The sequence below is a fragment of the Pristiophorus japonicus genome, chromosome 26 (assembly GCF_044704955.1).
Source record: "Pristiophorus japonicus isolate sPriJap1 chromosome 26, sPriJap1.hap1, whole genome shotgun sequence".
Classification (NCBI taxonomy): domain Eukaryota; kingdom Metazoa; phylum Chordata; class Chondrichthyes; family Pristiophoridae; genus Pristiophorus; species Pristiophorus japonicus.
In genome coordinates this window covers 13,402,117-13,426,650 of record NC_092002.1, presented here as the reverse complement: position 1 = coordinate 13,426,650, position 24,534 = coordinate 13,402,117, and the positions used below count along the sequence as shown (strand labels likewise).

Here is a 24,534-nt window from a genome sequence, read left to right as displayed (position 1 = left end):
GGCCTGTAATTCCTCGGTCTATCCCTTTCTCCCTTTTTAAACAAAGGTACGACGTTAGCAGTGCTCCAGTACCACACCTGTAGCCAGAGAGGATTGGAAAATGATGGTCAGATCCTCTGCTATTTCCACTTTTGCTTCTTTTAACAGCCTGGGATATATTTCATCCGGGCCTGGGGATTTATCCACTTTCAAAGCTGCTAAACCCCTTAATAGCTCCTCTCTCACTATGGCTCAGTGTTACACCGGGGGCGGGGGTGGGGGGTCCCTTTAAGCAGCAGGTAAGCAGTGTTACTCATCCTAAAACATCGATCGGGAGATTTAAAGTGACCTCCACAGGGTTTTATTCATTGCGTTCCGCTTCTCGGGCCTGTTCAGTTCCACGTGCAGCACGTCGTCTCTCGCTTGCGAGACGCGCAGAGTCTCAAAGTCGTACGAGGGTGCCATGTTCCGTGTCCCTGCAGACAACGATCGTGTCCCGATTTGCAAAGATTGAAGCAACCCTCGACCTGCGGGTTCAAGGACAGACTCGCATGAGACTCGAACAGAAATTCAAACCTCAAAGTGCGAAACTTTCCCCTCCCCGTGCAATATATATTTCTGCACAACTCGCCCTGTGGCAGGGCCCTGGGGACCAGAGAACAGGGGGGGGGGGAGAGGGGGAGGCGGGGGGGAGAGGGAGGGAGGGGGGAGGGGGGATGGGATGGGGGGGGAGGGGGGATGGGATGGGGGATGGGATGGAGGGGGAGGGGGGATGGGATGGGGGGGGAGGGGGGATGGGATGGGGGGGGAGGGGGGATGGGATGGGGGGGAGGGGGGATGGGATGGGGGGGGAGGGGGGATGGGATGGGGGGGAGGGGGGATGGGATTGGGGGGGAGGGGGGATGGGATGGGGGGGGAGGGGGGATGGGATGGGGGGGAGGGGGGATGGGATGGGGGGGGAGGGGGGATGGGATGGGGGGGGAGGGGGGATGGGATGGGGGGAGGGGGGATGGGATGGGGGGGGAGGGGGGATGGGGGGGGAGGGGGGATGGGATTGGGGGGGGAGGGGGGATGGGTTGGGGGTGGAGGGGGGATGGGATGGGATGGGGGGGGATGGGATGGGGGGGATGGGATGGGGGAGGGGGGATGGGATGGGGGAGGGGGGATGGGATGGGGGAGGGGGAGGGGGGGAGGGAGAGGGGGGAAGAGGGAACTGAGTCCTGGGACAGAGAGGGGAGGGGGGGATCCTGGGGCAGGCAGGGGGGTCAAAGAGGCACATGGGGAGGGGTCCTGGGACAGAGATGGGGGGGGGGGTCCTAGGGCACATAGTCGGGCACTGAGGCCCGGGGGAAGGAGGTGGTCCTGGGGAAGAGAGGGAGGGGAGGTCCTGGGGCAGACAGGGAGGGCACTGAGGCTGGGGGGGGTAGTTCCTGGGACAGAGATGGGGGGGGGGAGGAGGTCCTGGGGCAGATGAGGGGGGAGGAGGTCCTGGGGCAGACAGGAGGGCACTGAGGCCGGGGGGTGTGGGAAGGTCCTGTGGCAGACACTCCCAGCCCCAGACCCCTCCTCCCTCCCCAAGTATTACATTCCCACCCCAGCTGCCAGGTGGGCTGTTTCCCTTGGGCCTCTGAATGGACCCGTCAGATAATGGAACCAGGAAGTGGATTGAGACGGCCCAGAAACACGATGCCCACTTCTCTCCGACAGCTGGCAGAGGGAGCCATGCTGCTCCGCACCGGGGGTCGGGGGCGGGGGGGGGGGGGACTGTACAATCTATTAACCCACAGCGACACCCACCAGCAACATTTTCACCCCCTCACACCAGGAAATCTTTCCAATGGACGCAGCCTGGAAGCTTCCTGAGAGGCGATCTTATCGAAATGTATTAAGATTATGAGGGGGCTTGACAAGGTGGATGCTGAGAGGATGTTTCCACTGATGGGAATTACACGACTAGAACTAGGGGGCATGATCTTAGAATAAGGGGCCGCCCATTTAAAACTGAGATGAGGAGGAATTTCTTCTCAGAGGGTTGTAAATCTGTGGAATTCTCTGCCCCAGAGAGCTGTGGAGGCTGGGAAATTGAATATATTTAAGACAGAAATAGACAGTTTCTTAAACGATAAGGGGATAAGGGGTTATGGGGAGCGGGTAGGGAAGTGGACCCGAGTCCATGATCAGATCAGCCATGATCATATTGAATGCCGGAGCAGGCTCGAGGGGCCGTATGGCCTACTCCTGCTCCTATTTCTTATATTCCTGTCCATCGGAATTCCACAGAATGGACGACACAGAAACAGACCATTCGGCCCAACTGATCCACGCTGGCGTTTATGCCCCACATGGGCCTCCTCCCGCCCCTCCATCTAACCCTATCAACCTAATCTTCTATTCCTGGTGCGATGCTATTCTCTTCAACCACTCCCTGTGGCACTGAGTTCCACATTGTCACCACTCTCTGGGTAAATGATCAGAATCACTTAGAATCAGAGAATGGTTACAGCACAGGAGACCGCCATTCGGCCCGTGCCGACTCTCAGTCAGTCCCACTCCCCCGCCCTTTCCCCGTAGCACTGCAATATTATTCCCCTTCAGGTACTTATCCAACTCCCTTTTGAAAGCCGCGATTGAGTCTGCCTCCAACACCCTCTCAGGCAGCGCATTCCAGATCCTAACCATTCGTTGCGTAAAAACGTTTTTCCTCATGTCGCCTTTGGTTCTTCTGCCAATCGCCTTAAATCTGTGTCCTCTGGTTCTCGACCCTTCCACCAATGGGAACAGTTTCTCTCTCTCTACTCTGTCCAGACCCCTCATGATTTTGAACCCCTCGATCAAATCTCCTCTCAACCTGCTCTGCCCCAAGGAGAACAACCCCAGCTTCTCCAGTCTATCCCCGTAACTGAAGTCCCTCATCCCTGGAACCATTCTCGTAAATCTTTTCTGCGCCCTCTCTAAGGCCTTCACATCCTTCCTAAAGTGCGGGGCCCAGAATTGGACGGCTGGCAAGTGTGGCATCGCGATGGAAGGTTCTTGCCACATCGATCGTTTTTAGATTAAACCTAATCGAAATAGATGCGTCTTAAAACACAGTGAGCAGGCAATGCAGGATTCCAGAAAACCCAATGGGATTCAAGAAGGAACGAGACATATTCTTGTCAGCAAATCGGATTCAGGGTGAACAGGAATGCACCATGTGGATAGGTGGGGCTAGATGGGCCAAAGGGCCTGAAAATCACACTGCTATTCCCAACAAAGCCTGTTCCTGTCAGAACCTGTGCAATCTGAGCCTTCTCCAGCTCTCACTCCAGACGAGTACTGGGATTATTAAAGGATGATATAGAAACACTGGAATTAGATCGTAGAATCTCGTCTCCTTCTTTATCGGTTTTCTGTGTTAGTGGGCTCGCTCTCTGTTTATTGAATCGATTGCGGCCCAGGATTGCATCGTTCACATTCCATGGACTCTGTACTGCTTCAACAGTTGGAGGGTGTCGCAACGTTTCAGGTGAGGGGCCAGAAATTTATGGTCAGCGAGGGGGTAGGGGACGGAGAGGGGGCATTGAGGGAAGGGGGGGGGAGGGGCAGGGAGATGGGGTGGGCGGAAGTGGTGGGGAGGGGCAAGGGACTGGGGAGAGGGGCGAAGGAGTGGGGAGAGGAAAAGGGGCAAAGGCGTGGGGAGCGGACGGAGAGGAGACATTAAGGTTAGAGGGGTGAGGGGGTGGGTGGGTGTTCAGGAATCGGAGCAGGGGTTCTGGTTACACCAGGTTTCGCCCCCTTTGATCACGCGCTAAATCCCGCCTTGACCAGGAGACGCAGTGGTGACAGGGTGACATCAGCCACGGGAAATCCCGCCAGGCCGGCCTCCCTCGGTCCCCACGCTGCATGATGCCAGTGTAAAACAGTGCCTGGACCTGGGGCCACATGCACATTCTCTGGACGTGGGCATCGCTGGCAAGGCCGGCGTTTATTGCCCGTCCCTAATTATCTCGAGAAGGTGGTGGTGAGCCGCCTTCTTGAACCGCTGCAGTCCGTGTGGTGAAGGTGCTCCCACAGTGCTGTTAGGGAGGGAGTTCCAGGATTTTGACCCAGCGACGATGAAGGAACGGCCGATATATTTCCAAGTCGGGATGGTGTGTGACTGGGAGGGGAACGTGGAGGTGGTGGTGTTCCCATGCGCCTGCTGCCCTTGTCCTTCTAGGGGGTAGAGGTCGCGGGTTTGGGAGGTGCTGCCGAAGAAGCCTTGGCGAGTTGCTGCAGTGCATCTTGTAGACGGTGCACACTGCAGCCACGGTGCGCCGGTGGTGGAGGGAGTGAGCGTTGAAGGAAGGGGAGGGGATTCTCTGATCAAATGTTGTTGGGGCACAGTTAAAAAGCTCCCCGCTGGAGTGGAACTAAACTACAGAACCAGTGGGAAGCTGCTCAACCTTCGCCGTCTCCAGGCCAGGTCCAAGACCACCCCAACCTCTGTCGTTGAGCCACAGTATGTGGATGACGCCTGCGTCTGCGCACACACAGAGGCTGAACTCCAAGTAATAGTCGACCTATTTACCGAGGCGTATGAAAGCATGGGCCTTACACTAAACATCCATAAGACAAAGATCCTCGACCAGCCTGTCCTCACCGCACAGCACTGCCCCCCCCCCCAGTCATCAAGATCCATGGTGCGGCCCTGGATAACGTGGACCATTTCCCATACCTCGGATCAACAAAAGCAGACATTGATGACGAGATTCAACACCGCCTCCAGTGCGTCAACACAGCCTTCGGCCGCCTGAGGAAAAGTGTGTTTGAAGACCAGGCCCTCAAATCCGCCACCAAGCTCATGGTCTACAGGGCTGTAGTAATACCCGCCCTCCTGTATGGCTCAGAGACATGGACCATGTACAGTAGACACCTCAAGTCGCTGGAGAAATATCACCAACGATGTCTCCGCAAGATTCTGCAAATCCCCCGGGAGGACAGGCGCACCAACATTAGCAACCTCGACCAGGCCAACATCCCCAGCATTGAAGCACTGACCACACTCGATCAGCTCCGCTGGGCAGGCCACATCGTTCACATGCCAGACACAAGGCTCCCAAAGCAAGCGCTCTACTCGGAACTCCTTCACGGCAAACGAGCCAAAGGTGGGCAGAGGAAACGTTACAGGGACACCCTCAAAGCCTCCCTGATAAAGTGCAACATCCCCACCGACACCTGGGAGTCTCTGGCCAAAGACCGCCCTAAGTGGAGGAAGTGCATCCGGGAGGGCACTGAGCACCTCGAGTCTCATCGCCGAGAGCGTGCAGAAACCAAGCGCAGGCAGCGGAAGGAGCGTGCGGCAAACCTGTCCCACCCACCCCTTCCCTCAACCACTGTCTGTCCCACCTGGGTCAGGGACTGTGGCTCCCGTATTGGGCTGTTCGGCCACCTAAGGACTCATTCTAAGAGTGGAAGCAAGTCTTCCTCGACTCCGAGGGACTGCCTACGATGATGATGATGATGATGATTTTGGGGCAGCTGCAGGTTTGAAATTTTAATTTGACCAACTTCAGTCACTTCCTCCCTCCCGCGGAGTATTCGCCGCCCACTGGGGCATTTACCGGGTGTCTGACCCCGGGGGAGGGGCATTTATTACCGGGCTCTCTGTCAAATCCCCGCCCGCGGCTCACGACCCGATCCCGGGAGCGGCTGAGGTGAGGGCCCGGGGAGCTGGGCTGGTCCCAAGGCCTGAGTCTCCGGGCCCCGGTACTCACGGACAATCCGCGCTCCCCGCACCATGCGACCGGCCATCGGACCCGGATTGAGACGCTCGGCACCGCACCACCCCGCGGTCAGACTGAGGCACTGCAGCACAGCGCCACCCCGCGGTCAGATTGAGGCACTGCAATACAGCACAGCGCCGCCCCGCGGTCAGACTGAGGCACTGCAGCACAGCACAGCGCTTCCCTAGCGGTCAGACTGAGATAATGCAGCACAGCGCCGCTCCGCGGTCAGACTGAGACACTGCAGCACAACGCCGCCCCGCGGTCACACTGAGACACTGCAGCACAGCGCCGCGCCGCGGTCAGACTGAGACACTGCAGCACAACGCCGCCCCGCGGTCACACTGAGACACTGCAGCACAACGCTGCCCCGCGGTCAGACTGAGGCACTGCAGCACAGCACAGCGCCGCCCCGCGGTCAGACTGAGACACTGCAGCAGAACACAGCGCCGCCCCGCGGTCAGGCTGAGACACAGCAGCACAGCGCCGCCCCGCGGTCAGACTGAGGCACTGCAGCACACCACAGCGCCGCCCCGCGGTCAGATTGAGGCACTGCAACACAGCACAGCGCCGCCCCGCGGTCAGACTGAGGCACTGCAGCACAGCACAGCGCCTCCCTAGCGGTCAGACTGAGATAATGCAGCACAGCGCCGCTCCGCGGTCAGACTGCAGACTGAGACACTGCAGCAGAACACAGCGCCGCCCCGCGGTCAGACTGAGGCACTGCAGCACAGCACAGCGCCGCCCCGCGGTCAGACTGAGGCACTGCAGCACAGCACAGCGCCTCCCTAGCGGTCAGACTGAGATAATGCAGCACAGCGCCGCTCCGCGGTCAGACTGCAGACTGAGACACTGCAGCACAACGCCGCCCCGCGGTCACACTGAGACACTGCAGCAGAACACAGCGCCGCCCCGCGGTCAGACTGAGGCACTGCAGCACAGCACAGCGCCGCCCCGCGGTCAGATTGAGGCACTGCAACACAGCACAGCGCCGCCCCGCGGTCAGACTGAGGCACTGTAGCACAGCACAGCGCCTCCCTAGCGGTCAGACTGAGATAATGCAGCACAGCGCCGCTCCGCGGTCAGACTGCAGACTGAGACACTGCAGCACAACGCCGCCCCGCGGTCAGACTGAGACACTGCAGCAGAACACAGCGCCGCCCCGCGGTCAGACTGAGGCACTGCAGCAGAACACAGCGCCGCCCCGCGGTCAGACTGAGACACTGCAGCAGAACACAGCGCCGCCCCGCGGTCAGACTGAGACACTGCAGCAGAACACAGCGCCGCCCCGCGGTCAGACTGTTGCACTGCAGCACAGCACAGCGCTGCTCCGCGGTCAGACTGAGACACTGCAGCACAGCGCCGACCCGCGGTCAGATGGAGAAACTGAAGCACAGCACAGCGCCGCATCGCGGTCAGACTGAGGCACTGCAGCACAGCGCCATCCCGCGGTCAGACTGAGGCACTGCAGCACAGCGCCACCCCAAGGCAATACTCCGTCAGTGCACCACAGCGACTCACGGCGGTTACATTGCCTACATAGCAACTGTCAAAGTACTTTCAAAGCACTTTGGATATCCCGACGAAGTGAAAGGTACTGTATAAATGTAAGTTCTTAGCTTAATGGGTCACAAGGACTCTGGAACTTGGAGATGGTGTGGAACTTGGAGTGGGACTAACTGGATTGCTCTTTCAAAGTTCTACCGCAGATTCGATGGACCGAATGGCCTCCTTCTTGTTCTGCTATTCTATGATTCTGCGATCTCTTGATGCGATAAAGGAATATAAAAGTTGAACAAGAGGCCGAAGGCGCAGGCATGATGGGCTAAATGGCCTCCTGTGGTGTAAAATTCTATGAAGAGCAGCAGCTAGAGGAGATGTAGTACCTATTTTTGACAGTATGAGCAGGACCAGGAATTTAAAAAAAATGTAATTCATGGAATGTGGGTGTCACTGGCAAGGCCGGCATTCATTGCCAATCCCTAATTGCCCTTGAGAAGGTGGTGGTGAGCCGCCTTCTTGAATCGCTGCAGTCCAAGTGGGGAACATCTGGGCAATAGTGATCACAACATTATACGTTCCAAGTGGCTCTTAGAACTAAAGATACTGAGAACCTGCAACTTGTACCAGATTTCAGAAGGACTAACTTGTCCAAAATGGCAGATGATTTGGAACAGGTAAATTAGCTAACCCTCCTCGGTGGTGATGCGACCGATGTTGAATATAAATGGAAAATTTTTAAGAATAAGATTAAAAATGTGGTAAACAAACCTGTACCCCAAAATCAAAAGGAGTGGTAAGAAAAAGCCACCGTGGCTGACTGGCTATGTACAAAGACCAATAAGATGTAAACAGAAATGTTTCTATGTTTCTATAAAGGAGTTAGATGAGGTCCTTACTACTAGGGGGATCAAGGGGTATGGCGAGAAAGCAGGAATGGGGTACTGAAGTTGAATGTTCAGCCATGAACTCATTGAATGGCGGTGCAGGCTAGAAGGGCCGAATGGCCTACTCCTGCACCTATTTTCTATGTTTCTATGTTTCTATGTTTCTATAAATTTAAAGAAATCTAACACTCAAATAAATACGGTTGAATTCAAAGAACAACTAAAGAAAACTAAGGCTGCTATTAGATCAGCAAAAAGACTAATGGAATAAAGGATTGTACACAACTCTGGCAGTAATGGGAAGAACTGTTTTAGTTATGTGAAGAGTCAGAGAACTATCAAAGACTGAATTGGGCCACTGAAGGAAGTTCAAGGACAGGCTACAAAGGACTACCTGAGTATGGGGGAAATATTTAATGAGTACTTTGCATCAGTCTTCACCTCTGAAGATGATACTCGAATATTAGAATTTAATAATACTAGTTTTACTACTTAGTAACATTAACATAGATAAGTATATTGTTTTAGAAAGAATTAAGAACTTAAAAATATATAGAGCAGCAGGGCCGGACGATCACAACCCGAGGGTCCTCCGGGAGATGGGACATGTGCTGTGCGAGCCCCTGGCCTGTATGTTTAATAACTCACTGCACTCTGGAAGGAGGCTAATGTAGTCCCCATTTTTAAAAAAGGTGACATATTAGGGACACCTGACATGGCTTCATAAAAAAGAGGTCATGTCTCACAAATCTAATTATATTTTTTGAAAAAGTTACAAAGTTGGTGGATGAGGGAAGCCCTGCAGACATTGTCTACTTAGATTTCCAAAATGCTTTTGACAAAGTACCGCAAGGGCAGGAAAAAGAGTGGGAGAGCGATAGTGATAGGGGATTCGATTGTAAGGGGAATAGATAGGCATTTCTGCGGCCGCAACCGAGACTCCAGGATGGTATGTTGCCTCCCTGGTGCAAGGGTCAAGGATGTCTCAGAACGGATGCAGGACATTCTGAAAAGGGAGGATGAACAGCCAGTTGTCGTGGTGCATATAGGTACCAACGATATAGGTAAAAAACGAGATGAGGTCCTACGAGATGAATTTAGGGAGCTAGGAACTAAATTAAAAAGGACATCAAAAGTAATAATCTCAGGATTGCTACCAGTGCCACGTGCTAGTCAGAGTAGGAATCGCAGGATAGCTCAGATGAATACGTGGCTTGAGGAGTGGTGCAGAAGGGAGGGATTCAAATTCCTGGGACATTGGAACCAGTTCTGGGGGAGGTGGGACCAGTACAAACCGGACGGTCTTCACCTGGGCAGGACCGGAACCAATGTCCTGGGGGGAGTGTTTGCGATTGCTGTTGGGGAGGAGTTAAACTAATATGGCAGGGGGAGAGGAACCTATGCAGGGAGACAGAGGGAAATAAAATGGAGGCAGAAGCAAAAGATAGAAAGCAGAATAGTAAAAGTGGAGGGCAGAAAAAAAGGGCCACATTACAGCAAAATTCTAAAGGGGCATAGTGTGTTAAAAAAAGGCAAGCCTGAAGGCTCTGTGCCTCAATGCGAGGAGTATTCGGAATAAGGTGGATGAATTAACTGCACAGATAGCAGTTAACGGATATGACGTAATTGGCATCACGGATTCATGGCTCCAGGGTGACCAAGGCTGGGAACTCAACATCCAGGGGTATTCAACACTTAGGAAGGATAGACAGAAAGGAAAAGGAGGCAGGGTGGCGTTGCTGGTTAAAGAGGAAATTAATGCAATAGTAAGGAAGGACATTAGCTTGGATGATGTGGAATCGGTATGGGTGGAGCTGCAGAATACCAAAGGGCAGAAAATGTTAGTGGGAGTTGTGTACAGACCACCAAACAGTAATAGTGAGGTTGGGGACTGCATCAAACAAGAAATAAGGGTGTGTGCAATAAAGGTACAGCAGTTATCATGGGCGACTTTAATCTACATATTGATTGGGCTAACCAAACTGGTAGCAATACGGTGGAGGAGGATTTCCTGGAGTGTATTAGGGATGGTTTTCTCGACCAATATGTCGAGGAATCAACTAGAGAGCTGGCCATCCTAGACTGGGTGATGTGTAATGAGAAGGTACTAATGGCAATGTTGTTGTGCGAGGCCTCTTGGGGAAGAGTGACCATAATATGGTAGAATTCTTTATTAATATGGAGAGTGACACAATTAATTCAGAAACTAGGGTCCTGAACTTAAGGAAAGGTAACTTCGATGGTATGAGGCGTGAATTGGCTAGAATAGACTGGCAAATGATACTTAAAGGGTTGACGGTGGATAGGCAATGGCAAACATTTAAAGATCACATGGATGAACTTCAACAATTGTACATCCCTGTCTGGAGTAAAAATAAAATGGGGAAGGTGGCTCAACCGTGACTAACAAGGGAAATTAAGGATAGTGTTAAATCCAAGGAAGAGGCATACAAATTGGCCAGAAAAAGCAGCAAACCTGAGGACTGGAAGAAATTTAGAATTCAGCAGAGGAGGACTAAGGGTTTAATTAAGAGGTGGAAAATAGAGTACGAGAGGAAGCTTGCCAGGAACATAAAAACTGACTGCAAAAGCTTCTATAGATATGTGAAGAGAAAAAGATTAGTGAAGACAAACGTAGGTCAGATTCAGGTGAATTTATAACGGGGAACAAAGAAATGGCAGACCAATTGAACAAATACTTTGGTTCTGTCTTCCTGAAGGAAGACACAAATAACCTTCCGGATATACTAGGGGACTTAGGGTCTCTGTCTAGTGAGAAGGAGGAACTGAAGGGTATCCTTATTAGGCGAGAAATTGTGTTAGGAAAATTGAAGGGATTGAAGGCCGATAAATCCCCGGGGCCTGATAGTCTGCATCCCAGAGTACTTAAGGAAGTGGCCCTAGAAATAGTGGATGCATTGGTGATCATTTTCCAACAGTCTATCGACTCTGGATCAGGTCCCATGGACTGGAGGGTAGCTAATGTAACACCACTTTTTAAAAAAGGAGAGAGAAAACAGGTAATTATAGACCGGTTAGCCTGACATCAGTAGTGGGGAAAATGTTGGAATAAATCATTAAGGATGAAATAGCAGCACATTTGGAAAGCAGTGACAGGATCGGTCTAAGTCAGCATGGATTTATGAAAGGGAAATCATGCTTGACGAATCTTTTGGAATTTTTTGAGGATGTAACTAGCAGAGTGGACAAGGGAGAACCAGTGGATGTGGTGCATTTGGACTTTCAAAAGGCTTTTAATAAGGTCCCACACAAGAGATTGATGTGAAAAATCAAAGCACATGGTATTGGGGGTAATGTACTGACGTGGATAGAGAACTGGTTGGCAGACAGGAAGCAGAGATTCGATATAAACGGGTCCTTTTTGGAATGGCAGGCGGTAACTAGTGGTGTGCCGCAGGGCTCAGTGCTAGGACCCCAGCTATTTACAATATACATTAATGATTTGGATGAGGGAATTGAGTGTAATATCTCCAAGTTTGCAGATGACACTAAGCTGGGTGGCGGTGTGAGGACACTAAGAGGCTGCAGGGTGACTTGGACAGGTTAGGTGAGTGGGCAAATGCATGGCAGATGCAGTATAATGTGAGGTTATCCACTTTGGGGGCAAAAACACAAAGGCAGACTATTATCTGAATGGCAACAAATTAGGAAAAGGGAGGTGCAACGAGACCTGGGTGTCATGGTTCATCAGTCATTGAAAGTTGGCATGCAGTACAGCAGGTGGTGAAGAAGGCAAATGATATGTTGGCCTTCATAGTTAGGAGATTTGAGTATAGGAGCAGGGAGCTCTTACTACAGTTGTACAGGGCCTTGGTGAGACCACACCTGGAATATTGTGTTAGTTTTGGTCTCCTAATCTGAGGAAGGACGTTCTTGCTATTGAGGGAGTGCAGCGATTCCCGGGATGGCTGGACTGACATATGAGGAGAGACTGGATCAACTGGGCCTTTATACACTGGAGTTTAGAAAGATGAGATGGGATCTTCTAGAAACATATATGTTTCTGTGTTTCTAAGAGGCTTCTCTATAAGATTGGAGCCTCTGGTATCAGTGGAAATATAGTGAGCTAGATACAGAACTGGCTGGCAGGATGTAGGCAAAGAGCAGTTGTAGATGGATTTGTATCTGTTTGGAGACTGGTCTCCAGTGGTGTCCCGCAGGGATCAGTGTTGGGACCGTTGCTTTTTACTATTTTTATTAATGATCTGGATTCAGGGGTTGGCGACACAATTTTCAAATTTGCAGATGATACCAAGATCTGTGTGAGTGCTAGAACTGTAGAAGAGGCTCGTCTGATTCAGGCAGATCGTAATGTGTTGGGAGACTGGGCTCATGACTGGAAAATGATGTATAACTTAGATAAGTGCAATGTTATGCATGTGGGCAGGGCAAATGCTCAACATTCATACACTCCCCAAGGAAAGGCATTATAGATGGTGGAGATAGGAAGAGATTTGGGCATTCCAGTGCATACATCCTTAAAGGTACACAAGCAATGCCGTGCAGCGATAGCTAGAGCAAATAGGGTGTTGTGTGTATCCATAGGACAATTGAGTCTACGACGAGGCGAGACTGTTTTGTCTTTGTCGAAGACCGTAGTCAGGCAGCACTTGGAATACTAAGTCCAGTTTTGGTCTCCTCAGGATGGGTGATATTGAGACTCTGGAAAGGGTGCAGAAAAGAGCCACTGGAATAATTCCACATCTTAGTTATCAAGATAAGTTAAAAGAGTTGGGCATCTTTACCTTATATCAGCGTAGACTGAGGTTTATAAGATAATGAAGGGAATAGACGATGTTCCAGCTGACCACTTATTTCAATTAAATAGGTTAGGCAGGACCAGGGGATACAAATTTAAGTTGTATACAGCTAGATCTACGTTAAATGTCGGGAGGTGAGTCTTTTCCCAGATAACAGTAGATCTCTGGAACAAGCTGCCGTTCCATGTAGTGGATGCACACTCGCTGAATTCCTTCAAGCAAAAGCTGGATTTGTTTCTGGCTGCTGCAGAGATGAACACTTATAAAAGATGGGTACTGCAGGGAATTTAATGGTCAGAGCGATCGCCTAGATGGATCAGAGAGGGATTTCCACAGATTTTTTTTTCATAAATTGGCCTGGGTTTTTTTTGCCTCTCCCAGGAGATCCCATGGTGTTGTGTGGGGTGGAGTATGTATGTTGTGATACACAAGGCATTGCAATTGTGTGGGACAGGCTGGAGGAACCAAATGGTCTTTACCTGTCTGTCATTGTTCGTATGTTCATAAGGTGCTCCCACAGTGCCGTTAGGGAGGGAGTTCCAGGATTGTGACCCAGCGCCGATGAAGGAACGGCCGATTATTTGGAATTTGCAGGTGGTGGTGTTCCCATGCGCCTGCTGCCCTGGTCCTTCTATGTGTTAGAGGTCGCGGGTTTGGCAGTGGTGGAGGGAGTGAATGTTGAAGGTGGTGGATGGGGTACCGATCAAGCAGGCTGCTTTGTCCTAGATGGTGTTGAGCTTCTTGAGTGTTGTTGGAGCTGCATTCATCCACACAAGTGGAGAGTATTCCATCACACTCCTGACTTGTGCCTTGCAGATGGTGGAAAGTATCATGTATCCTACACATGGCTGCTATTGGTACTATCACAAGGTGTGCCACCAGAGGGCACAGCAGTGGGAGACTTGTAGTTTACCTGTACGGGTGTGCCTGGCCTAGTATCAAAGGCAGGCCACCAGGTGTGATCCTCACTCTGGAGTTTTCAATAAAGGACTAAGGTCACTACAGATCAAGTACAACACATTGCCTCGTGGAGTCATTATCAGAGCATCTAAAGGTAAAGCAATTGGCAACGAGATTACGGACTTACACGCGAAAGTGGCTACCCTTGGTACATTGTCGCCGATGGTGATGATTGGGATGCCTTTGTGGAGAGGCTTGACCATTTCTTCACAACAAACGACCTGGCAGGAGACAATCCGGCCACACTGGCTGATAAGCGCAGAGCTATCCTGCTAACAGTTGTGGGCCCACTGTCAATGGCCTCGTCAGGGACTTGCTGGCACCAGCGAAGACAACGACCCAGACGTACAAGGAGCTCGTAACACTGACGAGCCACCGACCCACCAACGACCCGAAGGCCAGGAAATCGCGAAATATGCTGCAGACCTCAGGAGGCTGGTGGCACCGTGTGATTTCGACGACCACCTCACCGAAGCGCTGCGGGATATTTTTGTCACTGGAATCGGCCATGAGGGCCTTCTTCATAAGCTACTGTCGGTGAATACCACAATCACACTACAGAAGGCCATCTCTGTGAGCCAGTCATTCATGACCTCGACCTGCGGCTCAAGGCAGATGACTCACCCTCAGGACTCAAAACCAGCAAGTACTGTGCACAGAATGGCGCCTTTTAGAGGCTGGACTGGGGGACGCGAACCTTCTCAGGGAAGAGAGAAGAGGCCCTCCGAGTCCCTTAACTCAGAGTCCGCCGAGGGGGGCTAATCGAGTAGCTCCATGCTGGCGTTGTGGAGGGCTCACTAGTGACGTTTTAAAGACTATGTGTGCAAAGGCTGCAGCACAAAGGGCCACCTCCAGCGAATGTGTAAGAGAAATGTGACTCACTGTGTTGATGAAGAGTCTGCAGATGGCCATGAATCCAGCACGGATCATGAAACGATAGGCAGAGAGGCAGCTCAGCCCTACGGCGAGGTATATAGCAAGTTTACCTGCATCACTGAGTGTTCTCCATTGAGGATGGAAGTCGAGATAGATGGCGTTCCAGTCTTCATGGAAGTGGGCACGGGTGAGCCAGTCAGTAATGAATCAAGAAACCTTTGAGAGGCTATGGGACAATCAAGCTGAACGACACAAGTTGGTCCCAGTTCAGGCAAAGCTGCGCACCTACACCGATGAGCTTATCCCAGTCGTTGGTAGTGCGGCTGTTAAGGTACTCCATGATGGAGCAATGCACAAGTTACCTCTGTGAATTGTTGCAGGTGATGGACCAATTCTACTCGGAAGGTGGATGGAGAAGATCCATTGGAAGTGGGAAGATTCACCCCTCCAGCGATTGACGTCCTCCTCGTTCAGAGGCACAGCAAGCCCTCACTTGAGGGTAGACCCGGCCCAAGAGAGCAGACCAGCACAGTACCCGAGGCACAGACCGCCCAGCATGACTGCGTGGAGATGATCCAGCAGGGACGACCTGAGCGCACCTTCCAGGCTCCCGTGGCAGGGCTTCGGAGAAAGAAAATCGGAGAACCCGGGGAGAGGATCACCGCAGTAGACATCGTGGATGGAGGAAAGATGACTCCCGAACAAGGTGATGCGCTGAAGAAAAAGATAGCGGTAGCCAGACCACAAGATGCAGCGGTGATGGAGCAACACGTGGCACCAAACGGAGAAGAGGATAGGAGTAAAGAAAGCAAGGCTCTCTTAAAGGAGGCCTGCAACCCACCACACTTAAAGGGACAGTTCCATACACTTAAGCAATGTAATAACAACTGCGAAGTAGAGAAAAAATGTGTAATTGATGATCAGAGTTGTGCACAGGCAATAAGCAAAGAAAGTCTCAATGTAATAACAACTGCGAGTTAGATGTAAAATGTGTAATTGATGATCAGAATTGTGTACATGCAATAAGCAAGGAAAAGTCACGCAATCGCGATCGGAGCCACAGGGTATTCACAATAAGTAATGAAACGTTGTGTGATGTAGGCTTTCAACTGCACACAGGTCCAGTGAGCTATCCAACGCTGTAGCCTGCGTCCCTGGGACCAGAGTTATGCATCATGGAGTGTGGCCACAAGCAGCCAATACACACGAGCTGCAGAGCGAGCGTTCTCAAGAGGGCAACGGCACCGATACCCTGCCTCTGATCGGCTCCGCTCTTCAGGCACCCGATGGCACCAACTGCCACGAGCCTGAAAGAGCAAGCTGTGCTAAGGCACAGCCCCCAGACCCTATCGCCACCAAGGCCATACCCGGGAATGAAGGGCCACCTGCAACAGTTCTCCCAAAGGGGAACCGGGACCAGCCAGGATCCCAAACCAAACAACGCCCAGGCTAGCGAGTCAGCAGTTCCCTGTGCACTGCTAGATTACTGTTCCTCGCGACCCAGAGTACAAAGAAAGGACAGGGAGGTCACAAGTACCTGTGAACCTGCTCGACGCGAGGAACCACGGCAACAGCCCCGAGAGCAAGCAACTTGAGCCAACCGGGTTCCCACTGCCAGCACTGGGCACCGCACCAACACCAGGCTGCCTGGACACCATCCAACAGTTCTGGAACTAGCTTGTCCTTACGCACCAGTTACCGATCCCCAGTATGTATTGACAACGTATCTCACCAGTCTAACGTACTTGTCTCACAACTGAACCATAAATGTAATGCAAACTTGTTTTTCTGGACTTGAATGTTTATCAATGCAATGAGCTTCTGGCATAATCTATATGTGGGGGGGAGGGAGGGGACAAATGGAGTGGTCAGGGACACACATAAATAGCAACCACCAAACTACTGCCAACAAAACACCAGCCACTCACCCAAGATTGAAACGACCTGCTAAGGGTCAACCAGATAGCGCTAAGCCCAGAGCACAGTCAATGCAGAGGTGATTTGCACTAAAGGCTTGGCGGAGAGTGATGTCATGTATCCTATATGGCTACTATTGGTACTATCAAGGTGTGCCACCAGAGGGCACAGCAGTGGGAGACTTGTAGGTTACCTGTACAGGTGTGCCTGGCCTATTATAAAAGGCAGGCTACCAGGTGTGATACTCACTCTGGAGTTATCAATAAAGGACTAAGGTCACTACAGTTCAAGTACAACACATTGCCTCGTGGAGTCATTATCAGAGCATCTAAAGATATAAAGGCCTTGGGGAGTCAGGAGGTGAGACACTCGCCGCAGAATACCCAGCCTCTGACCTGCTCTTGTTGCTATAGGATTTATGTGGTTGGTCCAGTGGAATGGTCAATGGGGCCAAAAGCAATGGACTGAATGAAGAAGTGTCACAGGATAATATTAGTTATGTGGCTGGGAGAAGTTAGATTGGAGGGTTTAGAATAAGGAGGTAGAAGCAAAGTGAGGCAACATATTCCATCATTTTGTGGAAAGGGTAGGTTGGCGATCAGGCAGTAGTTGGGACAGAGTAGAGGATTATGTTTAGGAGTGAGGGGATTATAATAATTTTGAAGAAATGGAAAGCTTGCATTTATATAGCACATATTTATATATCACATCCTCAGCTACCCCAAAAACATTTCACATCCGATGAATTTTGAAATGTAGTTATATGGGCAAATATGATGCAGCAAATAAGATGAATAACCAGTTATGCTTTTGGTGAGGGAATAATCATAGTATCTTATAGCACAGAAGGAGGCCATTCAGCCCATCATGCCTGTGCTGGCTCTTGGAAAGAACGATCCAATTAGTCCCACTGCCCTGCTCTTGCCCCAAAGCCATGTAATGTCTTCCACTTCAAGTATTTACTCAATTCCCTTTTGAAAGTTATTATTGAATCTGCTTCCACTGGCTGTTCTGGCCGTATATTCCAATTGCTTTGTAAAAAAAAATCTTATGCCTCATGCCAATTACTGTAAATCTGCTGGTTACCGCCCTTTCTGTCACTGAAAATTGATTCTCCAGATCTACTCTATCAAAACCCTTCATGATTTTGAACACCTCGGTTTAATTCCCCTTCACTGCTCCAAGAACAATCCCAGCTTCTGCAGCCTCTCAACGTAACTGGTCCCTCACCCCTCCTGTACCATTCTAATACTTCTCTGCACTCTCTCAAAGGCCTGAACATCCTTTTTGGTATGGTACCCAGAATTAGACAATACTCCAGCTGGGGCCTAACTCGTGATTTATGAAGGCTTGTCATAACTTCCTTACTTTTGTACTCTATGCCTGATTATAAGGCCAATGATCCCAGATGATTATATTTAAGTCTTCCCACCACCTTTAAAGATGTATTTACGTACACCCCTAGATCTCTCCTTTCCTGCAACTCCTTTAAAATTGTACCATTTGATTTGTTGTGTCTCCTCAGTCTTCCTACCAGAATGCATTACTTCACACTTCTCTGCATTAACTTGCATTTACCAGGTGTCTGCACATCCTCCTGAAGTTGGTCACTATCCTCCTCAGTTTTACAGTTCCAAGTTTTGTCATCTGCAAACTGCCCTGTCGACCCAAGTCAAGTTCTTATCTATCAGAAAGAGCAGTGGTCCCAATAGACAAGTCTGGAAGCCAGCACGGATTTGTTAACAGCAAATCGCATTTAACATGGATTTCCAAAAGGCGCTCGACAAAGTACCACATAATCAGCTTGCCAGCAAAGTTGAAGCCCATGGAATAAAAGGGACAGCAGCAGCATGGATACGGAATTGTCTAAGTGACAGGAAACAGATAGTGGTGAACGGTTGTTTTACAGGCTGGAGGAAGGTATACAGTGGTGTTCCCCGGGGGTCGGTACTAGATCCACTGCTTTTCTGGATATATTTTAATGACTTGGACGTGGGTGTGTAGGGCACAATTTCAAAGTTTGCAGATGACACAAAACTTGGAAATATAGTGAACAGTGAGGAGGCTAGTGATAACTTTATGAGGACATAGACAGGCTGGTGGAATGGTCAGACACATGGCAGATGAAATTTAAGGCAGTAAAGTGTGAAGTGATACATTTTAGTAGAAAGAGGAAATATAAACTAAAGGGTACAACCCTAAAGGAGGTGCTTGAACAGAGGGACCTGGGGGTGTATGTGCACAAATCGTTGAAGGTGACAGGGCCAGTTGACAAAGCGGTTAAAATCGTTTACGGATCCTGGGCTTCATAAATAAAGGCTTGGAATACAAAAGCGTGGAAATTCTGGTGAACCTGTATAAAACACTGGTCTGACCTCAACTGGAGTATTGTGTCCAATTCTGGGCACCACACTTTAGGAAGGATGTGAAGACCTTAGAGAGGATGCAGAAAAGATTTACGAAAACGATTCCAGGGATGAGGAACAGAAGCTGGGGTTATTCGCCTTACAGCAGAGAAGATTTGATAGAGGCGTTTAAAATCATGAGGGGTCTAGACTGAGTAAAGAGGAACTGTTCCCATTGGTGAAAGGATCGAGAACCAGAGGACACAGATTTAAGGTGATTGGCAAAAGAACCAAAGGCGACACTAGAAAAAAAAACACTTTACACAGCAAGTTGTGAGGATCTGGAATGCACTGGAATGAAGGGTGGTGGAGGCAGATTCAATCACTGCTTTCAGTACCGGAGAAAAACATTTTTGCAGGGGGGCAGGACTAGCTGAAGTGCTGTTGCAGAGAGCCGGCATGGGCTCAATGGGCCAAATAGCCTCCTTCCATGCTGTAACCATTCTATGAATACCAAACCCAGGGGTGACACTACTGTATACTTCCCACCGGTCTGAAAATCATTCACCTCTTGGCTTTGCCTTCTGTCCCTCAGCCAATCTCTTATCCATGCTCCCACTGTCTCCTGAATCCTTAGTACGTGGGGCAGGGCTGAGTACTGCAATCACACCTTTCCTGTAGATGGGGGTATGCCTCTGTGAAATGCTATGGAATGTTTTTCTACATTAAAGGCACTATAGAAATCAAAGTTGGTGCAGTAGTTGGGAAACAGAGAGACAGACTATTATCTGAATGGTGACAGATTAGGAAAAGGGCAGGTGCAAAGAGACCTGGGTGTCATGGTACATCAGTCATTGAAGGTTGGCATGCAGGTACAGCAGGCGGTTAAGAAAGCAAATGGCATGTTGGCCTTCATAGCGAGGGGATTTGAGTACAAGGGCAGGGAGGTGTTGCTACAATTGTGCAGGGCCTTGGTGAGGCCACACCTGGAGTATTGTGTACAGTTTTGGTCTCCTAACCTGAGGAAGGACATTCTTGCTATTGAGGGAGTGCAGCGAAGGTTCACCAGACTGATTCCCGGGATGGCGGGACTGACCTATCAAGAAAGACTGGATCAACTGGGCTTGTATTCACTGGAGTTCAGAAGAATGAGAGGGGACCTCATAGAAACGTTTAAAATTCTGACGGGGTTAGACAGGTTAGATGCAGGAAGAATGTTCCCAATGTTGGGGAAGTCCAGAACCAGGGGACACAGTCTAAGGATAAGGGGGAAGCCATTTAGGACCGAGATGAGGAGGAATTTCTTCACCCAGAGAGTGGTGAACCTGTGGAATTCTCTACCACAGAAAGTTGTTGAGGCCAATTCACTAAATATATTAAAAAAGGAGTTAGATGAAGTCCTTACTACTAGGGGAATCAAGGGGTATGGTGAGAAAGCAGGAATGGGGTACTGAAGTTGCATGTTCAGCCATGAACTCATTGAATGGCGGTGCAGGCTAGAAGGGCCGAATGGCCTACTCCTGCACCTATTTTCTATGTTTCTATGTCTAAGAGAAAAGGTAATCTCATTGCTGCCCCTTCGTACCCAGCCTCCTGTGTGCTGCTCTCACTCTCCCTGCTATTGGTCATCATCATCATAGGCAGTCCCTCGGAATCATAGAAACATAGAAAATAGGTGCAGGAGTAGGCCATTCGGCCCTTCTAGCCTGCACCGCCATTCAATGAGTTCATGGCTGAACATTCAACTTCAGTACCCCATTCCTGCTTTCTCACCATACCCCTTGATCCCCCTAGCAGTAAGGACTTCATCTAACTCCTTTTTGAATATATTTAGTGAATTGGCCTCAACAACTTTCTGTGGTAGAGAATTCCACAGGTTCACCACTCTCTGGGTGAAGAAGTTCCTCCGCATCTCGGTCCTAAATGGCTTACCCCTTATCCTTAGAAGACTTGCTTCTACTCTAAAAATGAGTCCTTGGGTGACTAAACAGTCCAATACGAGAACGACAGTCCCCCTCACAGGTGGGGCAGTCATTGAGGGAAAGGGTGGGTGGGACTGGTTTGCCGCACACTCTTTCCGCTGCCTGCGCTTGATTTCTGTATGCTCTCGGCGATGAGACTCGAGGTGCTCAGCGCCCTCCCGGATGCACTTCCTCCACTCAGGGCGGTCTTTGGCCAGGGGCTCCCAGGTGTCGGTGGGGATGTTGCACTTTATCAGGGAGGCTTTGAGGATGTCCTTATTAACGTTTCCTCTGCCCACCTCTGGTGCAGTTGCCATGAAGGAGTTCCAAGTAGAGCGCTTGCTTTGGGAGTCTTGTGTCAGGCATGAGAACAATGTGGCCTGCCCAGCGGAGCTGATGAAGTGTGGTCAGTGCTTTAATGCTGGGGATGTTGGCCTGGTCGAGGACACCAACGTTGGTACATGAAGGTGGTCATTGCATCTTTTAAGGGAAGAGTTGAAATAAATTGCAGAGAAAAATACCAGAGGAAGATACAGGACTGTGGAGAGACTAGGTCAGTGAAATTTTGATTGTCATGGGATCAGACAACCGCTTGTGCTGTACACTTCATCACAAACAGATAATCTGGTCATTATCTTATTGCTGTGTATGGGAGCTTGCTGTGCACAAATTGGCTGCCGCATTTCCCACATTACAACAGTGACTACACTCAAAAGTACTTCATTGGCTGTAAAATGTTTTGAGACGTGCAGTGGTTGTTGAAGGCACAATATAAATGCAAGTCTTTCTTTACACCTGTAGAGGTCTAAATTGCAAGGGGATGATGAGGAGACACTGGGTTAAGCTATAAAAAGGTAAATGTAGGACGAGGACCAATATATAACAGAAGGGATGGATTTCCAGAGTAGTGGAGATAAAATCCTGAAATGATACAACAGAAGGACTGTTTCTGGATGGATGAGCCAAGATGTGCCCAGTGACCATCTATTTATCTTTCAATTTCTACAGGTAAATGGTCTGATTAAGAGGTGCTGCATTAATGGTTAGCAATTGGGCAAGAGGAGTTAAAAGGAAATATTTTTCCAAAAACAAATGGCCACAAGGTGGTGCTGTGGTCCACCCAACCCCAGTGAAAATGGTAATCAGTTTAAATATTAACTGGTAGACGGCCATCTGCTGTTAATCCAGATTTCGTAATGAAAATTTATCACGAGGGTAGGGTCTGGCACCAATTACTTGGCTCCCGTGACCACAGCCAAAGGCAGTTAATACAATTCTCGCAGCTCGACATTCAATGCAAGCCTCTTGGAGGGGCAGTCAAACTCTATATCCAAAGGCAGGAAGTGGCCATAACTGGCCATTTAAATGTAGTTATTACTCTAGACTGACCAAATGGCATAACATGAGAGGGGCACTAGAGAGTGAAAAAAAGATTTACAAGGATGAGACCAGAAAGGATGAACAGGCTGGGTCTATTTCCTCTTGAAAAGAGAAGGCCAAGGGGTGACCTAATAGAGGTCTTGAAAATTATGAAAGATTTTGATAGAGTGGATACCAACTGAGTGTTCTCACTTGTGGGGAAGAGCATAACTAGAGGCCATCAATATAAGGTAGTCAACCAAGAAATCAAGGCTATGCTTATGGACTAAAACGGAGGTATTCTGCAAAGCAGTCACCCAATCTGCGTTTTAAGGACATCCTCAAAGCCGACTTGATAAAATGCAACATCCCCACCGACATCTGGGAGTCCCTGGCCAAAGACTGCCCTGAGTGGAGGAAGTGCATCCAGGAGGGCGCTGAGCACCTGAAGTCTCGTCGCCGAGAGTATGCAGAAATCGAGCGTAGGCAGTGAAAGGAGCGTGCGGCAAACCAGTCCCACCCTTCAACGACTATCTATCCCCACCTGTAACTCCCATATTGGACTGTACAGCCACCTGAGAACTCACATTTAGAGTGGAAGCAAGTCTTCCTCAATTTTGAGGGACTGCCTATGATGGTCTCCCCAATGTAGAGATGATCACATCATGAGCAGCGAATACAGTGTACTAAATTGCAAGTAGTACAAGTAAATCGCTGTTTCACCTGCAAGGAGTGTGGGGGGCTCTGGACAGTGGGAAATGAGGCCGTAAAAGGGCAGGTGTTGTATCTCGTGTGCTTGCACAGGAAGGTGCTGAGAGAGTACCGCTGGAGGTGATTGAGAATGCCGACAGAGCCATCAATACAAGAGAGTCACCATTAAATCAAAATAGGAAATTCAGGGAGAAACTTATTTACCCAGTGGCGAGCATGCGAAACTCACTACCACGGAGTGGTTGAAACAAATAGCAGACACATTTGAGGCTAGATAAGCACGAGGGAGAAAGGAAGAAAGGCTAGCAAGTTAGTCGAGGCTCGAGTGGAGCATAAACACAGGCACGGACTGGTTGGGACGAAAAGCCAGTTTCTGTGCCGTATATCCCATGTAATCCCGACAACAGCACACGAACTCACAGGGGGTGCAGCCCCCAACATTTACAGATCATTGTGCATGGTCAGCACAATGCTCACCGGAGCAGCTCAAACCAGATTACAGAGAGTTGGTGACATCTCCACTGATTAAATGGCTGACGATCAGACCAACACCTGCACTTCCTAAAAATACAACAGGAGTCCAGAGTAAATTCTAAAACTGCTATCGCAGCTTTATCCAATACTGTATCAGAGCCAGACCCTGGCACCTGCTCCTCGTGACCTTCTGTAATGACCCGTTCTGATTTCAGTCGAATAGACAGCACTGCAAACCTGCCACTTTCAGACGAGCTGCGTGCTCTTCAAACCTAGTTAGCTTCCTTGTATACAGGCAGCAAAGCCAGCCAACACCTCAAAGCTGATGGGATCCACATCCATGAAGCACGAGTCTCTCCAGGCACAAGCTCGCCAAGCAGCTGAGGCCTTGACATAGGATTATAGTCATTTGGCCCAACCAGTCCATGCTGGCATTTATGCTTCACTCAAGCCTCCTCCAGTCTTTCCTCATCCAACTTACAGCATAACCCTCTATTCCCTTCTCCCTCATGCTTGTCTAACCTCCCTTTAAATGCACCAAACTATTCACTTCAACCATTCCCTGTGGTAGCGAGTTCCACATTCTCACCACTCTGGGTGAAGAAGTTCCTTTTGAATTCCCTATTTGATTTATTAGTGACCGTCTTGTATCGATGGCCTCTAGTTTTCCTCTTCCCCATAAGTGGAAACACTCTCTGTATCCACTCTTATCAAAACCTTTCATAATTTTGAAGACCTTTATTAGGTCACCCCTCAGACTGCTCTTTTCAAGAGAAACCCAGCCGGTTCATCCTTTCCTCGATAGGTATACCCTCGTAAATCGTTTTTGCCTCCCCTCCAGTGCCTCGATAGTGTTTTTATAACACGGTGACCAGAACTGTATGCAGTTCCCAAACCCTAACCAAGGTTCGATACAAGTTTAGCTTAACTACTCAACTCCAACCTATCAAAACGTTAATTTTAAAGACCTCTACGAGGTCACCCCTCAGCCTTCTCTTTACAAGAGAAAAAAAAAGAGACCCAGCCCATTCCTTTCCTGG

The 24,534-nt window shown here is 49.9% G+C and overlaps 1 protein-coding gene across 3 annotated transcripts in view; it reads right to left on the bottom strand.

The window, feature by feature from the left end:
- The window catches only part of ech1 (enoyl CoA hydratase 1, peroxisomal), a 29,235-nt gene extending 23,454 nt beyond the window's left edge, over positions 1-5,781 (bottom strand). The window contains exons 1-2 of one of the 3 annotated variants that reach the window (XM_070867859.1): positions 5,715-5,781; positions 329-506 (exon numbers count right to left, since the gene is read on the bottom strand). In XM_070867859.1, the coding sequence (XP_070723960.1) occupies positions 329-506; positions 5,715-5,751 (215 nt within the window). In that variant the 5' untranslated portion in view covers positions 5,752-5,781. Of the gene's footprint in view, positions 1-328; positions 507-5,561; positions 5,638-5,714 lie in introns of those variants that run through there. The other 2 variants (XM_070867861.1, XM_070867860.1) reach the window with 2 other exon arrangements.
- Between the last annotated feature and the right edge of the window lie 18,753 nt (positions 5,782-24,534).